The 18,872-nt window shown below is 44.0% G+C and overlaps 1 protein-coding gene across 6 annotated transcripts in view; it reads right to left on the bottom strand.

Annotated features, from left to right (window-relative positions):
• Positions 1-18,872, bottom strand: part of LOC139761373 (optomotor-blind protein-like) — a 337,252-nt gene that overhangs the window by 176,892 nt on the left and 141,488 nt on the right. For all 6 annotated transcript variants that reach the window (XM_071685508.1, XM_071685488.1, XM_071685498.1 and 3 more), the window contains one exon: positions 15,889-15,906. In XM_071685508.1, coding sequence (XP_071541609.1) covers positions 15,889-15,906 — 18 coding nt within the window. The remainder of the gene's footprint in view (positions 1-15,888; positions 15,907-18,872) is intronic.

The following is an 18,872-nucleotide window of genomic DNA, read 5'->3' as shown; positions in this document are numbered from 1 at the left end:
GGACTTTTACAGACCCATCACTTGCACTGGAAAGTATATACTTATAATTTGGGAAAGTAGTAAGGATTCTCCTGTTACTGCGTTACATTACCACATATCACAATGGCATATACTTTACACCGTTATATATTACATATGGCCGTTCTCAGACCTGCAATATCAGTAGAGCAAATTGTTAATACTTCTCATCAGCATATTAAAGTGAAAAATGATACCAAACACTTGACCACCAATATGTTTGTAATGTCTATAAGCTGTAATTAAAATAACCCCAACATTCCTTCTTAGGCGACAGCATATCAACAAACATATCGCTGCACCAGCAGCATATTAACATATCGCTACACTACATAACTATAAAATGCATTACTCGGACAGTTAAACCCCCACCAACCCCTCGCCATGAGACCAAGTTGCACATGGGAACTACCATAAGCCACTCGCATCTGCTTCTTGCCAACGTTAGCGGGATTTACCCAGAACAAGCCATTCTTAACCAGGCGTATGCTCTCCACTTTGATTTCCTTTTACTCTCTTAAAGACCCGTCTAAGCTGCCACATCCAAATATGCGTACAGGACTAATGATTCCCAGGAAAAAGTGACATAAGGCGCGCATTTCCTAATTTGCGCGCTCTGGGTCCGACGGTTGGCGCGAGGTGTGTCCGGTGGAGGTGGCGGCCAGCCAATCAGCGCGCCGCACCGCCCGGCCCCACCTTGCCAATTACTCATACAGCCACACCATGTTGCCACATTTCAAGCGTTATTTACCCCTGACGTAAGTCATGTTTCTCTTGTTACTATGATACGCGCCGATAAACCTCTGTGATAAATGGCGGCATACGGTTGGGAAAATTCGAGGAATATTACAGTAAAAATATATGTGTGAGTCGGCCATCATTGGAGTTGAATTAATCACTTGGATGGGAAATTTGAATGTAAATTTCTCATCTTTCCCGCCAAAACGATAAGTATGACTCACCTTACAGACTCTGCCGAGGGTGATCAGCCATCTGCTGGCGTCCGCACACGACCTATCGATGCCCCCCAACGCCCGTCCGTGCAACGCCCGCACACGACCTATCGCCGCCCCCCCGACGCCCGCCCGTGCAACGCCCATCGTGTCAGGACCTCACGTCAGCACCCGCTCCCAGCTACCCCGTGGCGCGGGGGGTGGAAACCCAAATTAAATTCCGAAGTCCATCCCACATGATAAATTTCCACTTGCTGAATAATGAAGATCCGGTATCTATCAATATTTTACACGAAACGAGACATAAGGAAAAGGAGTGGTGTGTATTTGGTCCAATGAACGACTTCATTCCCTCGTTAGCGCAGCTGTAAATCTTGGAAGATATTGTTAACGAGGACACCCAATGTCAGTGCTAAATAAATACTGTGTATTTGATATGAATTAGTTTCTCTTTCGAATGTAAGAAAACGTGTGATCCTGTGACACGTTTTCTGAGGCGGGTTTACGCTTTTATAGTCAACCTTTGAACACGACAGTACGACCCTTGGACACGATCTTCGAACACGACGACACGTCACTTGGGCACGACGGTACCACCCTTGAGCACGACGCTACAATCCTTGAACACGACGTTACCACCTCCTGAACACGACGACGGGGCGATCCTTGAACACGACGAGGGGGCGATCCTTGAGCACGACGTTACCGGTACCCTCAGGCACAATGGCCTTCATGGTCAAGGGAAGGGTCAGGTCATCATACCCTTGCCTCAGAAACAGTGCTCAAGAGATGAACTCTTGGTATCAAAGATCACAGTAGAGTTCGTATCATTCTTACCCATCGCTTAATAATCTTTCTGTGCATCGGAAATAAGTCACTAACAATCGTTATCAATCATTAATCATCTTTTTCCTTCCTCTGTAATTGGTCTGCTACCTACTTTGATAATCATAGGCTAAAAAGTCCCACTGATATGAATCTACCACCTCGACCAATAATAATCACTCGTTACTTCAGCTGATAATCTTGCACTACCTCATTAAGGAACCATTTTCTTTCTCTACTGTCAGTCATCCGTTTCCTCTGTTGGTAATTACCATCACCATCAGCCGTGATTATCTCCACTGTCTCTCTGTTAATGACCATCCGCTACTCGTCAGCAGTCATTATGTTCCTCTGTGAAAATCCTCTTCTGTTAAAATCACCCTATTTGTTAACAATACTTGATCCACTCTGCTGGACTGGATGTCAAGTCATCTTTTAACACTGTTAACACTCGCTCTTCTTAACAATCATCCGCTAACTATCATCAGTAATCATGCGATACCTAATTTTGATAATCGTCTGCTGAGTACTCTTCCCCTACCCCTGATTATAATCATACCTTACGTTTTTGATTACTCATACGAGTAGTTAGTAATAATCGTCCGCTCCCCTCTGTTGATGATCATCCGTTACAGTTGTTTATAATCATCCAATACCTCCGTTGATAATCATTCGGTTCCTTCGACACCTGTTAAAACAGTCATACCCTAATTAACACATCCACTACTTCAGTCAACGACGAACCACTCTCTCAGTTGATGATCATCCGTTAACTGTCCATAATTACCCTAACCACCTTTGCATCCTCTACCTACATTGATAACAATAATCTGTTCCCTCTAGTGATAACACACATCGACCCTCGTTTGTCTCGTGACACTGTGGTACCGTACGCATCGAACCAACACCAACTCCCACCACACGCAGACACACACACACACGCACGTGACATTTGCAACCCACCACCATCAATAGCATAGTAAAACGATGGTCTCACACAGTGCTGCATTGTTCATATATATATATATATATATATATATATATATATATATATATATATAATGTACATATATCACTTCCCTGTCCGCTGAAGTGCTGTTTAATATTCTAACCGGGCGCCATCGTTTCCTCACTGGATCGGATCTGCTGTTGCGACTTTTACGACAGGGGTCGTGCGAGGTGCTGTGAATACGATAGGACCATGGTCACAGGGCTAGGTGGTGGTGCTGTGAGGACGATAAGACCAGAGTCACAGGGCTAGGTGGTGGTGCTGTGAGGACGACAGAACCATGGTCACAGGGTTCGGTTTGGTGCTGTGATTACGAGAGGGTCAAGCCGAGCCTCAGGGCTCAAAAAAGAAGAAAAAATGAAAAGCAAAAGAACGCTGGGACAGATATACAGTCCTACCGATAAGGTGCTGGCAACTCGCCAGATGAAAAGCTTGAGAATGAAGATCGACTAAGTTCTACTGCCTTGATGAAGTTGAATATGAGCAAATATTTGCTTGGGAGAGTTCAGATCTGTGGGAAATCGTGGGTTGACGAAGTTGGCGATTTCACTAATATGATGATAAATCTCCCTCACCCCCAAAGTTGTGGAAATTCTCTGTAAACAAAGTCTGATGAGACGTGATATACAGTGGGTTTATTCTCTATATTTCAATGAAGGCCTCAATATATATATATATATATATATATATATATATATATATATATATATATATATATATATATATATATATATTTTTTTTTTTTAATTTTCCAAAAGAAGGAACAGAGAAGAGGTCCAGGTGAGGATATTCCCTCAAAGGCCCAGTCCTCTGTTCTTAACGCTACCTCGCTATCGCGGGAAATGGCGAATAGTATGAAAAAAAAAAAAAAAAAAAAAAAAAAAAATATATATATATATATATATATATATATATATATATATATATATATATATATATATATATATATATATATATATGGGTGAAAAGAAAAGTGGATTACGAGGAATGGGCTATTGTCAGTGCTCATGTAACTTGCAGCGAGAGGAGTGAGGAAAAGAGGAGAGTGTTTTTTGAGAGTTGAATGGGTATGTCAACAACTGTGATGCAAGGAATCGAGTCTCAGTGTTGGCGAGATGTGAATAGAAGAGTGGGTGATGAAGTAGTCGAGGGAATAAATAGGTGGCATAGAGTAACTAGAATAAGTGAATATGGTTAACTTGTGCGATGAAATAGCACTGGTGATTGGAAATGCATAAGTATATATATACATATATATATATATATATATATATATATATATATATATATATATATATATATATATATATATGGGTGAATGGGGTTTGGGGCGAATAGGCAGTATTGTGCTAACTGAAAAACATGCAAAGGAGAGAATACTGGATGTGAATGTGTCGAGAAGGGCAGACTGTGGGATGTTTGACCACCTCTTGTTGAAAGCGAATTTGAAAGTATGTGGTAAATTTAAAAAAAAAAAAAAAAACATTCCTTACATGAGTGGGAAGAAGACGATGGTACAGTCCTGTATGCAGAGATACCAAGAGAGTTTGGGGGAAGAATGGCATTTCATGAAAGTAAACGAAACTAAACTAATGGAATGTGCGAAGAATGAAAGGTACTTAGTGATGCACAGCTTACATGTGCAGGCGAAGTGTATGGCTTGCAGAGGATGGGATGTATGCATTTAAGAAAAGGTAGTAAGTGGTGAGTTGAGGTAGTTACGTTGGTATTTAAAGAGAAAAGAGAGGTATACGAGAGTTAATCGCAGGGACGGAGTGCAAGTTATTGACTGATATTCCAGAGGAAGCGGCAGAAGTCAAGAAAAATTGCAGGGACTGAAAAAGAGAGCAAATGAGAGATGGAGTGAGAGCGAATTATCAAACCAAGAAAAAAAAAGAACTATAGTGAAAGGAGGTGAATAGAGGAAAGAAAAAAAAAAGAAAACAAATGGAAGCATCAGAGAGAGGGGCATATGGCGACGTGGTAACAGACGAGGAAGAGGTAAAAGGGAAATGTATTAAGCATTTTGAAAGACTGATGAATATGGATGATGACAGGATGGCTGAATTACAAAGGTATATAAGTTAGTTGAATATACCTGGTAAATTATGAGAAGCAGTGATTAATGGGGAAGTGACAGGTACAGAACATCGGAATGAGGAGCAATGTGGATTTAGGAGTGGCATCAATAGCTTTGATGAAGACAAGGATATCAGTCTGATAATATATTACATCAATCCGAAAACAAGTTCGATCGTAATGAACAACAATAAGGTAGGTCGCTTCGAAAGCTTGAATCGTTCCGTTATGGCATATGAATATCGATGATATATTAGGGACTGTCAGTCCCACCACATAAATTACATTGGACATACAACCTGCACCCTAAGCCGCCTTCTCTCGCTCCATTTACAGGACTGTGGAATCGAAAAATCATGAAAAAATGCATGGAACGAGACTAACGAAGGAGACTATAGTGAATAACATTAAAATCATCACTGGGTGTAGTGAACGGAGAAGACTACAGATATTAGAAGCCATTCACAATAGAAAGAAAGCACCTGTCATCAACATCCAGACAAACATGACCGCCGCCATACAGCTCTCTGATGACCCGCCAATAGGACGTAGACCTAATGCCGTTGCAGGACGGATGGACACGTCACTGACCTGCCACAAGCTGCCGAGTCTGCCATCTCTGGACGGCAGGAACGCGGTCCTGTTTTACGAAGGTCAAAGGGAATCAGATGAGCCCAACCTGACCTCTGCTCCACATCTGGCCAATGATGGTCTTGCCTGGCCCTACTTAGTGTCTAGTGATGGACTTCCTATATTACTACCTCGTTTGATATTGTTCTTATGCGTTTTTCCTCAACTAATTTTTTATATATTTCTGTTTTCATATTTTGTATTCAGATTGTAACTCACTACCCTTTATGATATTGTTAATTTGTTTCGCCTTTAATGTTTTCCCTTACTTGTATGTGCTGTGTTTTTTTTTTTGAGTGATTTTTTGTATATATTTTGTCTGCGTTTTACGCAGTTTTCTCTCTTTTTATAGATTCCTGAAGATGCCTCTGTGAATAAATGGCTAAGTATGGACAACTGGTCTTTGTGCACTTACGTAATGGTGAAATGATACTGAGAAAATTAGAAAACATAAGAAAGAAGATTAATAACTCTAAAAATGCTGTCGTATTTAATTCTATGTACATTAGAGAAACTCTGATCCCAGCATTCACACACACACACACACACACACACACACATACATATATATATATATATATATATATATATATATATATATATATATATATATATATATATATATAATTGTTTATGGTCACAAGCGAATCTGTCTCTCATCTTATGAAAACTAGGGCAAATAATTGTGGTAAACCTCTGTGACTATTGTGAGTATTCTTGAAATATATTAATGTTAATGAGAAACTAAAGGAAATGTCTGGCTCTAGACCTGCAGTATAGATACTCTCGTAGATAAAAACCTGAACAGATACTCTAGTGGTTATAAACTTGTACCGATACTTCGTAGATATAAACCTGTACAGATACACTCCTAGTTATAAACCTGTACAGATACACTCCTAGTTATAAACCTGTACAGATACACTCCTAGTTATAAACCTGTACAGATACACTCCTAGTTATAAACCTGTACAGATACACTCGTAGATATGTGTTACTGAGAAGGTATACTAACTCCAACAGATGTAGTACCACTACCACAAACACCACCATCACTATGAGCAGCATCACCATCAGCAGTAGCACCACCACCAGCAGTGGCAGCGCCACCGCCACCACTATCACCACCATTACAACCATCAGCATCATCACCATCACCACCAACACCACCACGGTCGTCATCATGAGCCTCACAACCACATCAAGCCACGCCACCACCAGCTACGCAGCGAGAGGCTTGTGTGTGTGTGTGTGGGGGGGGAGACAATGCCACACTCCTCAGTCGGAAACCACAAAGAGCTGCTGTGTATCTCGTAAAATTGAATAATGAATAATAATTACACAGTGGAGCGTCGCGCTGTCAAGAACTTATGACAGTTTGGACCCAGACCTCGAGGGTTCAAGTGGCTTGTCCAGACACCAGCTATGCTCACATAAATACATATTGCTTTAAAACCTTCTGGAGTCTGCGACATGCCTACACTCCGTACTTCTGAGGCATTAATAATTCTTTTATGAAACAGTGTTTCCCCATAACGCCAACACACTAGTGGTTTCTGAGGTAGGGTAGACTATAAGGGAAAAGTGACTGTCACACGACTTAAAGTTTAACACTTATTCATCTCTGACTTCCTACCTCAAGTTACTTACAATCACTACCACGTCTCCAGCCTCCTACCCCCAAGACACTTACAATCGCTACTCTACCTTCCTATCTCAAGGTACCTGAATCATCACCACACCTCTGGATGCCTGCCCAAGGTACTGGGAGCACTTTACACCAGACCCACAATACTCAGCAGGGAGTTAAGTCATTTGGAACTTTGATTGCAGTGGACAGGATCAGGCGCGGGTGTGACAGTGGCAAACGTGGGCTGCTTAGTGTTACAGTGTTTGTGTGCGTGTGTGTGTGTGTGTGTGTGTGTGTGTGTGTGTGTGTGTGTGTGTGTGTGTGTGTGTGTGTGTCGTGCTGGACTATCTCTGTTGTCAGATAATGTCCGCCTTGTTAAAAGAAAAAAAAAAAAAGAAAATATTTCTGTTTTCAGGGGCGGTACAGAGGAGGGTCTGTTCCCCACACCTCCGTGACACTGGCTTTAATTAGAGAATTATTCAAAGGTAATTAAAAAGAAAATAATGACATTTCATACGGAACCATTGTTATTCTCTTTTTTTTAAATATCACTCTGCTTCGTCCAGGGTTTAATTAAGTAATTTGTGTGTGTCATTAAAGCTGTAATCATGACATGGGGAGCAACGCTCTCCCCCTCTCGCCAGACACTTCTTAACATGAAGGTTTAACGCTATTCAACGATTGACAGGTTTAATATACCCACTACACTCGCACACACTACCATAAAACCCCAGCTATTACAGACTGGGCCTGACACGCAGATCGAGGCAAGTGCTTATAAATTACCCACACTTCCCCGGGCCGTCCTGCCACGGACATCACGTGCGGGAACCAACACGGAAAAAAAACAGGGACAATTGACGTCCTTGCTGCCCAGCGGCGTTAAGAAGGCGGCGGTGGTCGTCAGGCCACGAAGGAACTAGCCCTCAACTTACCCCAAGACCTAGAAGACCGTAATAATCCCTCGAGGTCTACGGCTTTACGTGACACAGTCCACAAGATATTCATGTCCCGCTTTCCTTAAGTGTCATGCGCGCCGTGCATGTCAGCGGCCGCTTGCTGAAGTTATTTTAATTACGTCAGGTGGAAGACATTCCTCACGCCGCGTTCCTTAGCTTGACACAAAACACACACCTCCTCTTGCTTCCATCTGTCGCCACCTCTTCACCGGTAAATGATGGTGGTCCATTTATAAGGCAATTTACAGCTGCTATTCATTATGGCGTTGTATCTCAGCTTATCGACTAATTCATCGGAAACCGGTAAATCATCTTCGAGAACAAGGGTATATATCGTACTGGCTCCTGTTAGATTGGGATCGCCATCATTTGAACTCTATTCTTCTTGAATATAAATCTGTCAGTACCTTCATTCATGAGGCAATTTACATCTCGTCTCAGTCATATCCTCTTAGATACAAGTGATACACAGAGGTAATATTATCCTGTAAACCAGTGTAAATAGGGTGTCGATTCAGCAGTGGGATGAAGACTGCAATTTGGACCGAGAGCCTCCCCCAGGCGCATGCGCTCGGAGGCCGTCGACGCAACGCCCTTGCCCTCCACAAGCAGACGGTAAACAAGCGAAAAAAAAGCAGAAGAGCGTGTTGCTGAGTGACAAGAGCTTAAAGGGCAAGGCGGAGGCTCATGGAGTCATGGCAGATGCTTTAACGATCAAGGGCAGAGACAAGGAGAGAGAGAGAGAGAGAGAGAGAGAGAGAGAGAGAGAGAGAGAGAGAGAGAGAGAGAGAGAGAGAGAGAGAGAGAGAGGCTCAAGGGGACATAAGGAGATGGAATGGAAAATGAAGGAGAAACATCAGATGAATGGATGGAAAGGGATGAAGAGAAAATGATAAATGAAGAGCAGAGGGATGAAAATGAGGTATGAAGTAGAAGATTGAAGGATGACTAAAGACCGAGGGAATGATTGAGGAGACGCAAGTAATATGACAGAGGAGAAAAGACTAAGGAGTGACGAAAAATGAAGGGAGAGAAGCGACAAGTGAATGAAAGAACGGACGAATAATGGATAGACTATGAATAGAGGAATGATAGCGAGATAAGAAACTCAATGAGGAGCGATAAGAGAGGAGATGAAGGGAACAATAATAATCAGACAGTGAATAAAGGGACGATAACAAGATAGGAAACCCATTACATAAATTACGGAGGTTGTCACTCATAAACCTCAGTAGGGAGACGGCACCTGTACAGGTGTTCCGATAGGGCATACAGACCACCTGCCGCCAACACCTGTTCATCATTTCTCGTAACAGCTGATAAAAGACTGGGTTATCTGCAAGCCACCTGTCTGCCTCATCAAAGAGAACATGGTAGAGCCAACGATTGATTGATACATTCACCACAGCTGCTGTGGGAGTAACTCATGGTTCGCCTCCCAACACACCCCACAACAGCACGAAGCTGTATCGTAAGATACTGATCGTATTGGTTTTGGATAGAGGAATATCTGTCATGGTGTTAGACTGATGCTAATACATTACTGCGAGTTCCCGATACTTTGGCTATGATCACAAGCAGTTAAGAGTACTGTGGGATATCTGTGTTGGTAATGAACGGACTTTTGAAAGTACGACGGTACGGCCCCTGGGTAACATGATGGGACCATCGTACCATCAACCGTACCGTCATACCGTCGTGCTAGGTAATCGTACCGTCGTAATCAAAGGGTCGTCCCGTCTCACTCAAGAGGGTTAACAGTCTTCGTATTGTCCCACACCTGACCTCAGCTAAACTCTGGATTCTAAGAACCCTCGTTGCGCAAAGTTCGAAAACCACATTCAAAACAGAGAAAGACCATGGCATCTTAGGGTCTATCTTTATGTAGCATATCATCTGAGATAGCCATTCCCATACATACGTCAGTGAATGAGCTTGAGGGTCAACGAGCTGTACTGAATTATTCATTAACTGACAAGACAAAGAGACTGTTGAATGAGAATGTGTTAGAATCGCTACTGGTGGGCTGTATGATTATTTTTTGAAGGGGGAAAGCGTGAAACATTGCAGTGGCTTTAGGACAAGAGGAAATGACATGGGTGGGATGGAGGTTGTTAGGATGAGTGAGGTAAGAAAAAGAAATTTTGTGCAGGGATTCCATAAAATCGAGTGAAGTACGGTACAAGATGAGAATCAGCGAAGCAAGAGGAGGGGTAGGGAGTGGAAGATAATTAAGGAAGCAGCGCTTACGTGTGTGGATGAAGTGTGTGGTATGTGGAAGGATGGTAAATGCGGAAGGGTAGCGAGTGGTAGGATGAGGAAGTCAAGTCGTTTGCGAATAAGAAAGATGTGTCTTGGCGTTGCCTACGGGGAAATTGCACGAGTGCCTGGGAGGTGTACAAGGGAAAGCGGCAGGAGGTCAAGAAGAGGGAGCAGGGGATGGAAATGGGGACAAATGAGATATGGGATGAGAAAGAGCATCGGCAAACTTTAGGGAGATTAAAAAAATGTTTTGGAAGGTGGACAGCTTGAGGACAAGAGAACAAATAAAGTATCACTCGACAGAGTATAATAAACGTTAAAGTGGTAACAGAAAAAAAAATGGAATGATTATGCTAACGGACTGTTAGGTGACGAATGTAGGGAGTTTTGGGCTAGGTGGTATGAAGAGTAAATGTCTTGGGGAACAGTTTGGTGAAAAGACAAGATGTGGTGTAAGTCTTGTGTAAGATGAAGTGTGTCAAAGCGGCTGGAGTGGATGGGGATTGCAGTTGGATTTTCTAAGAATGAGGATGACGGTGTTGTTAACTGGTGTTCAGTAATGTATGACCCAAGGTGAAGTGTGTGAGGACGGGCGGAATACCTGTATAGTGCTATTATATAAAGGCAAAGGAAGTGAAAGTTCGAATTATAGATGTATAAGTCTATTGGGTATACCTGGCAAGTTGTATTCGAGACGAGACAGACAGTGAAAGCATGCATAGTGCAATAGAGTGGAAAGGAGCATTGCGGTTTCAGGATTGGTTGAAGATGTGTGGATCAAGTGTATGCTTTGTTGTTGTTTGGTAATCCTTGGAGAAAGAGAGTGATATCTATGTGGCATTTATGGACTTCGAGAAAGCGTATGGTAGGGCTGAGAGATGTTTTGTAGAAGGTGCTACGAATACGTGGAAGAAAAGTATTGGATGCAGGAAGGAACTCTTACGAAAAGTAATGCATGAGTGCGATTACAAACGAAGGGCGAGTGGTTCCAAGTTAAGGTGGGTCTGCGTCAAGGGTGTGTGATGTCATCACAGATACTTAATCTATTCATGTATGGAGTGGTGAGGAAGATAAATGCGAAGGTCGTGGAGAGAGGGGAAGGTCTACAGTCAATTGCTGTCTGTAGATGACATGGCTCTGGTGGCGGATTTGGGAAAGAAGTTCAGAGACTGTCCGAGAGGTTACTTTTTGCGAGTTCGAACAGTAAGAGCCTGGAGAAACTTGAGTGCATCCCCTTGCTAAATCTCAAAGGGACTGGACATTGCATTGGACGGAAAATGGGAGCTGAAGTGAATCACAGTATGGGATCGGAGCGAAGGAGTTGGGTGAACTGAGAAGTATGTGCAAGGAGAGGTCATTTTCTGACGACAAAAGATGGTTATGTTTGATGGTACAGTACTCCGGATGGTACATCGATGCGGATCTTGGCCCCTACATGCAAAATATGGGAAGAGGGCGGACGTGTTGGAAATTAAATGCCCGAGGAAAATATGTGGAGTGAACTAGGTTAATCATGAATGGCAGGGTAAGAGAGATATGTAATAGTAAAAGATCGAGGGAGCTGAATAGAATCCAGTCTCTTGAAATGGTTTGGTCATATAGAGAGGATGATAGAAGAGAGACTCAGAGGATATACATGTCAGAAGTGGAGAAGTCAAGGCGGTGGGGGACAACGAGAAGGAGAAAGAAGGCTGGTGTGAAAGAGAATATGAGTTATCGGTTCCTGAACATCTAGGAGGGCGGAAGGTGCGCATAAAACAGAGCCAACTGGGGCAATGTGGCACACAAAGGGCGATGTGCTCTCAGTGGGCTGAACCAGGGCGTATGAAGTGATCTTGGGGAAACTACCGTAAAGTCTGTGGGGTATGGCTGTGGCTAGAGGGATCCGTTTTCCATCGATAAAGCCGTAAACGGCGCACAAGTAGGAAAGAAACAAATATCACTATCAATAGATGACGAAGACGTGTCACTTCTCATGACATTTCAAAAGCAGCGACAGCACACCACTTGCACGAGATATCCGACAGGTCATGCAAAGCTGTCTCGAGTATCGGTTGCCAGAATCAATCATACGAATAACACTTGCCGACATCAGTCCACATCTGCTGCTATCACCAACCACAATATATGTCGTTACCATCACACAAAACCGTTCTTTACGATATTTTCTGGAGTTTGTCTGCTGACTGTAGACTGTTTGCGTCAATTAAGGAGAGCTTCTGTGGTGTGAAGAAGCTTCCGAACATTGTTTGGAAGGTTGTATAATATATATATATATATATATATATATATATATATATATATATATATATATATATATATATAATACATACGTTAATGGGATGGCCTTGACTGGGGCATTCAGTTGCCCGGGCCGTCTCAGCCAACATACAAAAAATGTACTGCTGACATATACCAGGTTACCAAATGTCGGCTAACAAGCTGCTGACCCGCAGGCGTGACGTCACCACGGGCAAGGCTGCGTAAGCGTCAACAGACGGAGTGGATTACAGTGTTGTTAAAGGACCTGCTCGTTCCAGACGAGTCCATTTTCCTGTTGACTGATCTTACCAGCAGTGCCGGTAAGAGAGCAGTGACAGCAGCTGGGGATGGTTAAGTACTAACTGTGACCGTAGCAACAAGGCAGTGCCGGTAGCAGGTCAGTGACGGTAGAAGACAGGCAATGCCAGTAGTGCTGGTAGTAGGTTAGATCCAGTGGCAGGAGGGCAGTGCCAGTAGCAAGGGTGCATTGCCAGTGGGAGAAGGGCAATGACAGTAGGAGGAAGGGCAGTGCCAGTAGCAGGGACAGTGCCGTCACACATCAAACAGGCGATAATGATCTTTGTCAAAGGGGCACGCAGAGGTGAATGTTCTTATGTTGGGGATATGAATGAAGTGACTGCCTGATGATGGCAGTGTGACGCACAGTGAAGGAAGAGTCACGACGCTGCCTTCAATCTACGAGGAAAGTAGGTCTTCAGTGTCACGCTTCCTCCCTCCCTGGAGAACGACGAATTGCATGGGGGCGACACCCAGAAGGACGATGTTTACATGGGGACGACACGCACACTGGGACGACACGCACTTGGGACGACACGCACATGGAACGACGCGCATTAAGACGACAGGCACATGAGGATGACAGACATACAGGGATGACATGGACATGAAGATGACACACACACACACACACACACACACACACACACGGGGAGATACACAAAGAGATTACACACACACACACACACACACACACACACACACACACACACGGGGAGATACACAAAGAGATTACACACACACACACACACACACACAACACATGGGGATGACGCAGATGGGAACGACGCACACGGGGTCGCCCTGGACAACAGCCAAGCAGCAAAGTCGTCAGGACGCTCAAAACCAAACCCTCCAGACCCAAGAGGTTATCATTCACTACTGAACTGATTACCAAAGAAGAGAAACATTAGATTTGTTCGTCCCCAAAAACGAACCTGAAATGAAATGAATAAGCACCATGAAGAACTTTAATTAGTACCATGAAGAACATTAATGGGTACCGTGAAGAACATTAATGGGTACCGTGAAGAACATTAATGGGTACCGTGAAGAACATTAATGGGTACCATGACGAGCATTAATGGGTACAGTGAAGAGCATTAATGGGTACAGTGAAGAACATTAATGGGTACAGTGAAGAACATTAATGGGCATCCTGAAGAATATTAATGGGTAACATCAAGAATATTGATGGGTATCAAGAACATTAATGGGTATCATGAAGGACATTAATGGGAATCATAAAAGAACATTAGCGGATATCTTATCATTCCAATTCAGTTCTTTTCAGCAGAAAAAGAAGAAAATCCATATCTAGTTTGTTCATTTAGAAAACAAGTCCTAAGATACAATGTGTAAGGATGCTTTAGCGTTTAAAGAAAGGTTTTAAATAATTAGATTTAACCTTCCACCTCATGATTACCTCCATCCTGTGAGTAACCCCATGCTTAGTCTTACTCCACGAGTACTTCCGAGCTGGTCCCCATCTCATGAGTACCCCTATGCTGGCCTCCACCTCATGAGTACCCCTATGCTGGCCTCCACCTCATGAGTACCCCTATGCTGGCCTCCACCTCATGAGTACCCCCATGCTGGCCTCCACCTCATGAGTACCCCCATGCTAGCCTCCACCTCATGAGTACTCCCATGCTGATCTTCACTCCATGAGTACCTCCATACCGACCCTCACCCCATGAGCATCCCATCCTAATTCTCGTCCCATGACTACCTCATCCTGACTCTAACCCAATGATAACCCACCCCCTCCATGCTGACCCCTCACCCCATGAATGCTCCCATGCTGGCCTACACTCGAAACCCCATCACCTCATTTGAACAATCACCTGTAGCTGAGCATGGGGGGTCGGCTGAGAACGTTCCTTGGTCAATATAAGAAACACACGGGATACAACTACCGTATATGGAATACACGGGATATAACTATCGTATAACACACGGAATATATATATATACCTTATAGGAACACACGAGATACATATACTGTAAAAGGAACACACGGATATATACATTATAAAGAACACACGGGATACATATACCGTACAAGGAGCACAACGGATACAAATACCGTATGAAGAACACACGGGATTCATATACCGTATAATGAACAAAGGAGAGACAAGTAAACTGCGGATGGTCATTCACACAGTCCTCTCAAGGGAATAAAATATCTACGCCACTTACTGTTCTTCACGTCCGTCAGAATGTTCGTGTTTGCCTTCGCCTCCCCACGGAGGCCTGTGCCGGGCCTGCTGCGACCGTGGTGTGTGTGTGTGTGTGTGTGTGTGTGTGTGTGTGTGTGTGTGTGTGAAATAACCATCCGTAAGACATATCGTCCTTAAACCTTACCAACAGTGCAGGACTCGCAAGGAAAAATCACCCACACAAGAGCCACAGCTACAGAGGGTTAAACATGACAACGGCAGACGAGAACTGCATCAGCACTACTAATATGCCAGGTTATCCATCTGTCCTCAGAGGCAGACACTCCAGGAGTAGAGGAACCCTCACTCCAGGAGTAGAGGAACCCTCACTCCAGGAGTAGAGGAACCCTCACTCCAGGAGTAGAGGAGCCCTCACTCCAGGTGTAAAGAAACCCTTGCTCCAGGTGTAGAGGAACCCTCACTCCAGGTGTAGAGGAACCCTCACTCCAGGTGTAGAGGAACCCTCACTCCAGGTGTAGAGGAACCCTCACTCCAGGTGTAGAGGAACCCTCACTCCAGGTGTACAGCAGCCCTCACACCAGGTGTGGATGAGGCCTCCACTAAACTACATTAAAACACATGATCACAACACAACGAGAACTCATATGAACCAGGACTTCCAACAGGTCTTCCAGAGGGAGATCACACCCCCAAGAGAGAGCGATCGCCCTTCGGATAACCCCTTAAGATAACCCTTTGGAGTTGCCCTTAGCCAAGATGGGTTGCCAGTGTGACTTACCTTGGCTTCCGCTCCTCCCTGTTGGAAGAGACAAAGAAAAAAATAAATCACAAGAAGTGGATGTCAATAAGGAGGCCCAAGGATAGTATCCGTGCCAGGGGCGCTCCGTACAAGTACAAATAAGGGGTCATTTAACATCTTTAAGGGGGTCTACCATCTTGAGGCGGTGATTTGGATCTCTAGGAATTGAGCTTCAAATCTGATAATGATTGGCTATGGTTTCAACTACAAGGGACATTAATATGGATAAGGTGGGTGTTCATGGTATAATGACTTGGAAACTTATATCAAACACCCCTTATATTCTTATCTATTTACTTATCATTATTTTCTGATAGGGTGAGACAAGGCATACAGTAAATAGACATATTTTGCTCCAGCACTCCAAAATACATACATAGGATAAAGTCTTACAAAATACAATATATATATTTTTTTTTTTTTTCATTATGGCTGGAAACTTTTGCATAGGATAAAACAAAGCTAATTTTCGGAGTCACTCCTAGTGCCCCACTCCAAGGGTTACTCCAATGGGTCAAAAAAAAAAAATTAACTAATAAAAATCTAAATCACACAGAGTGAGGCGCAGGGTTATGGCTTTTGGTCGATGGAGGAGGTGGTGGTGGCGAAGGGTACAAAGAACCTGAGTGAACATAGACAAAGGCCTTTGACGAGGACGAGAATGGAGGCCTACAGACCCTCATCGTTGGACCTCCCGTCCGCCATAGGCCTACAACGCAGGAGATTCCAACGACAAGCCCCTTTTAACCCGTCTGGATTAGCCGTCATAAGCGTCTCATTCAACCACTTTACTCCCTTTCTGAGCGGGACTTTCGTACCGTAAAAATCAAAGTTCACCAATGTAGACAACAGCTCCCGGAGAGGTGACTCGCTACAGGCCTGTGAGGAAGGTGACGAGAGATCTCCATCCATCCTGTCAGGCCGTCGGTGACTGATTGACATTACGAGGTCCTCTTGGTTCTTCAGATGGGTAATCACTCGAATGACATCTAAGACAAAGGTGGGGCCCTTGTTCATGCGCCCACTTTGACTGGCACATGTAAGGCCTATTTGATGTTTAATTAGAGGCCCTAACGACCCACCTCGGGCGCTCTTGTCACGGTCCAAATTAATTTCCCATGATTATGATGGTTTAAACAGGCGCGGGGGTTTTTGTCGTCTCACACCGCTCACAATGTTGGGGTGAGATGACGCACGTTGTGACTGAAGGGAGAACGCCAATGCCACACTTCCATCAGACAAGTTTGACACATAAACCAGAGAAGTGTAGCTAGATCCTGAACAGCTTTTTGCAAGGAATTCGAAACACAATAATCAGAAAGGAGACTTTCGGATCCTCCGAAGCTCCTGCAAGACTGGCTGCCGGAATATGACTAGTTTTGTCTCTGGGTGTTCATACTATGTAGAAAGTCTTGATCGAGGAGTATCGAGATCTGTACAAGCCTCTGATATCAGATCGATGGTAGTAGGTGTAAATAACGATCCTTTTCAGGTAAAATAAGTTATTTCAATCATGTAACAATAAGGTTCCAAAACATCACGGATCTGACCCGAGAGGTAGATTGAACAGGGAACGAATGGCAAACTAGACTGATATACCAGGCTGCGTATGACAAAATTAAGGGAGAGAGAGTGAAGGACAGAGATTGACAAGGAGATATCACCCATAAGTTCTGTAACCCAAGACTTCTGTTTCACTAGATATCAAATCCTCTTCACCTCTGCCCAGCCCTCCATAGAAACCAATCCAAACTCAACTCCAAGCCCTATACACCAAACGGAAGAAAGACCTCCCACCATAAACCTAGGTCTATTAAACCCTCCTAAACCGAAACCCTCTCCTTTCATTGATACAGCTCCTCTCCGAATCAATACCCGCTAATCAAACAAATAAACAAACAAACAAACATATCCGGGGTATCAGCAAGCGGGAGTGGAGGGTCAAGCAGCTTAGGTCTATTGTTTAAGTAAGACGAGACAACGGGAATAAAGGCAATCTCAATACTCCCTCACCAATTGCCACCTTTGTGCCGACCCGACAGCTGGTAGGCCTATGGAGTGACCCTCCTTGACTGAGAGAGGGATGGGTGAAAACAAGGGGAAGTTCAACGCTCGTAAAGGAACTGGAGGATGGTCGAGGTATTGGGTGATCTGTGGGTGAGGATGTTGGATTGATGTACTGTAGATGATGGCGAGTGTAGGTAGAGAGAGATCCGCTGAAAACTTGAGTTATGGTGGAGGGATATACACTGACAAGGGGTAGTGTGGAAAGCGGTGGTGATGGCTGAAGGATAGACGTTGGCAGGGATAGAACGAGCTCGAGAGTGAGGAGTAAGGTGGCGAGTGTTCGGGTAAAGGCTAGGAAAGAGAAGCAACGGTGAGGACAGCTGTAGCGGACAGAGGAGGGGATAGGTTGAAGTAACCAGTAGGGAGGTAAAATAGTAGGCTGTGAACATAATGGTGGAGGCGGATCGATTGGAAGCGTATTGAGGAAAGAGGTGAAGTGTAGAGGGTGAATGGAATGGAGGGGATTTGGGGAGAATGAGGCAATGTCGACACTATCCCTAAATACCCCAGTTATTATGGTCCCCATTATTCTAATTAGCCAACTTCAGGTGGTGTTATGACCTCTGGATTAACATAAGAGCCTATGGACATTTATTGACACTATCTCTTCCCGCTCCCCGGGGATGTTTACAGACGCTTACACTCGCTTACATTTCCCATTCACAGCAAGGCGGGAGGAAAGCGTCGCCTGGCTGCTGTATATATATATTTCCCCAGCCACACTCTCACACAATATTTACAATGTTCCTGCGTCTACTTATAGACATCTGACACTCGCTTAATCGCTATGGACATCCCGTTGTCCTCTGCTTAAAATCAGTTTACATACGCCTGACGCTTGCTTAAAACACGGTTTACATTCAAATGACATTCGCTTATATGGCAGTTTACATTCT

The sequence above is a fragment of the Panulirus ornatus genome, chromosome 3 (assembly GCF_036320965.1).
Source record: "Panulirus ornatus isolate Po-2019 chromosome 3, ASM3632096v1, whole genome shotgun sequence".
Taxonomy (NCBI): domain Eukaryota; kingdom Metazoa; phylum Arthropoda; class Malacostraca; order Decapoda; family Palinuridae; genus Panulirus; species Panulirus ornatus.
Note: the sequence above shows the minus strand (reverse complement) of the source record. Positions and strands in the feature narration are given on the sequence as shown.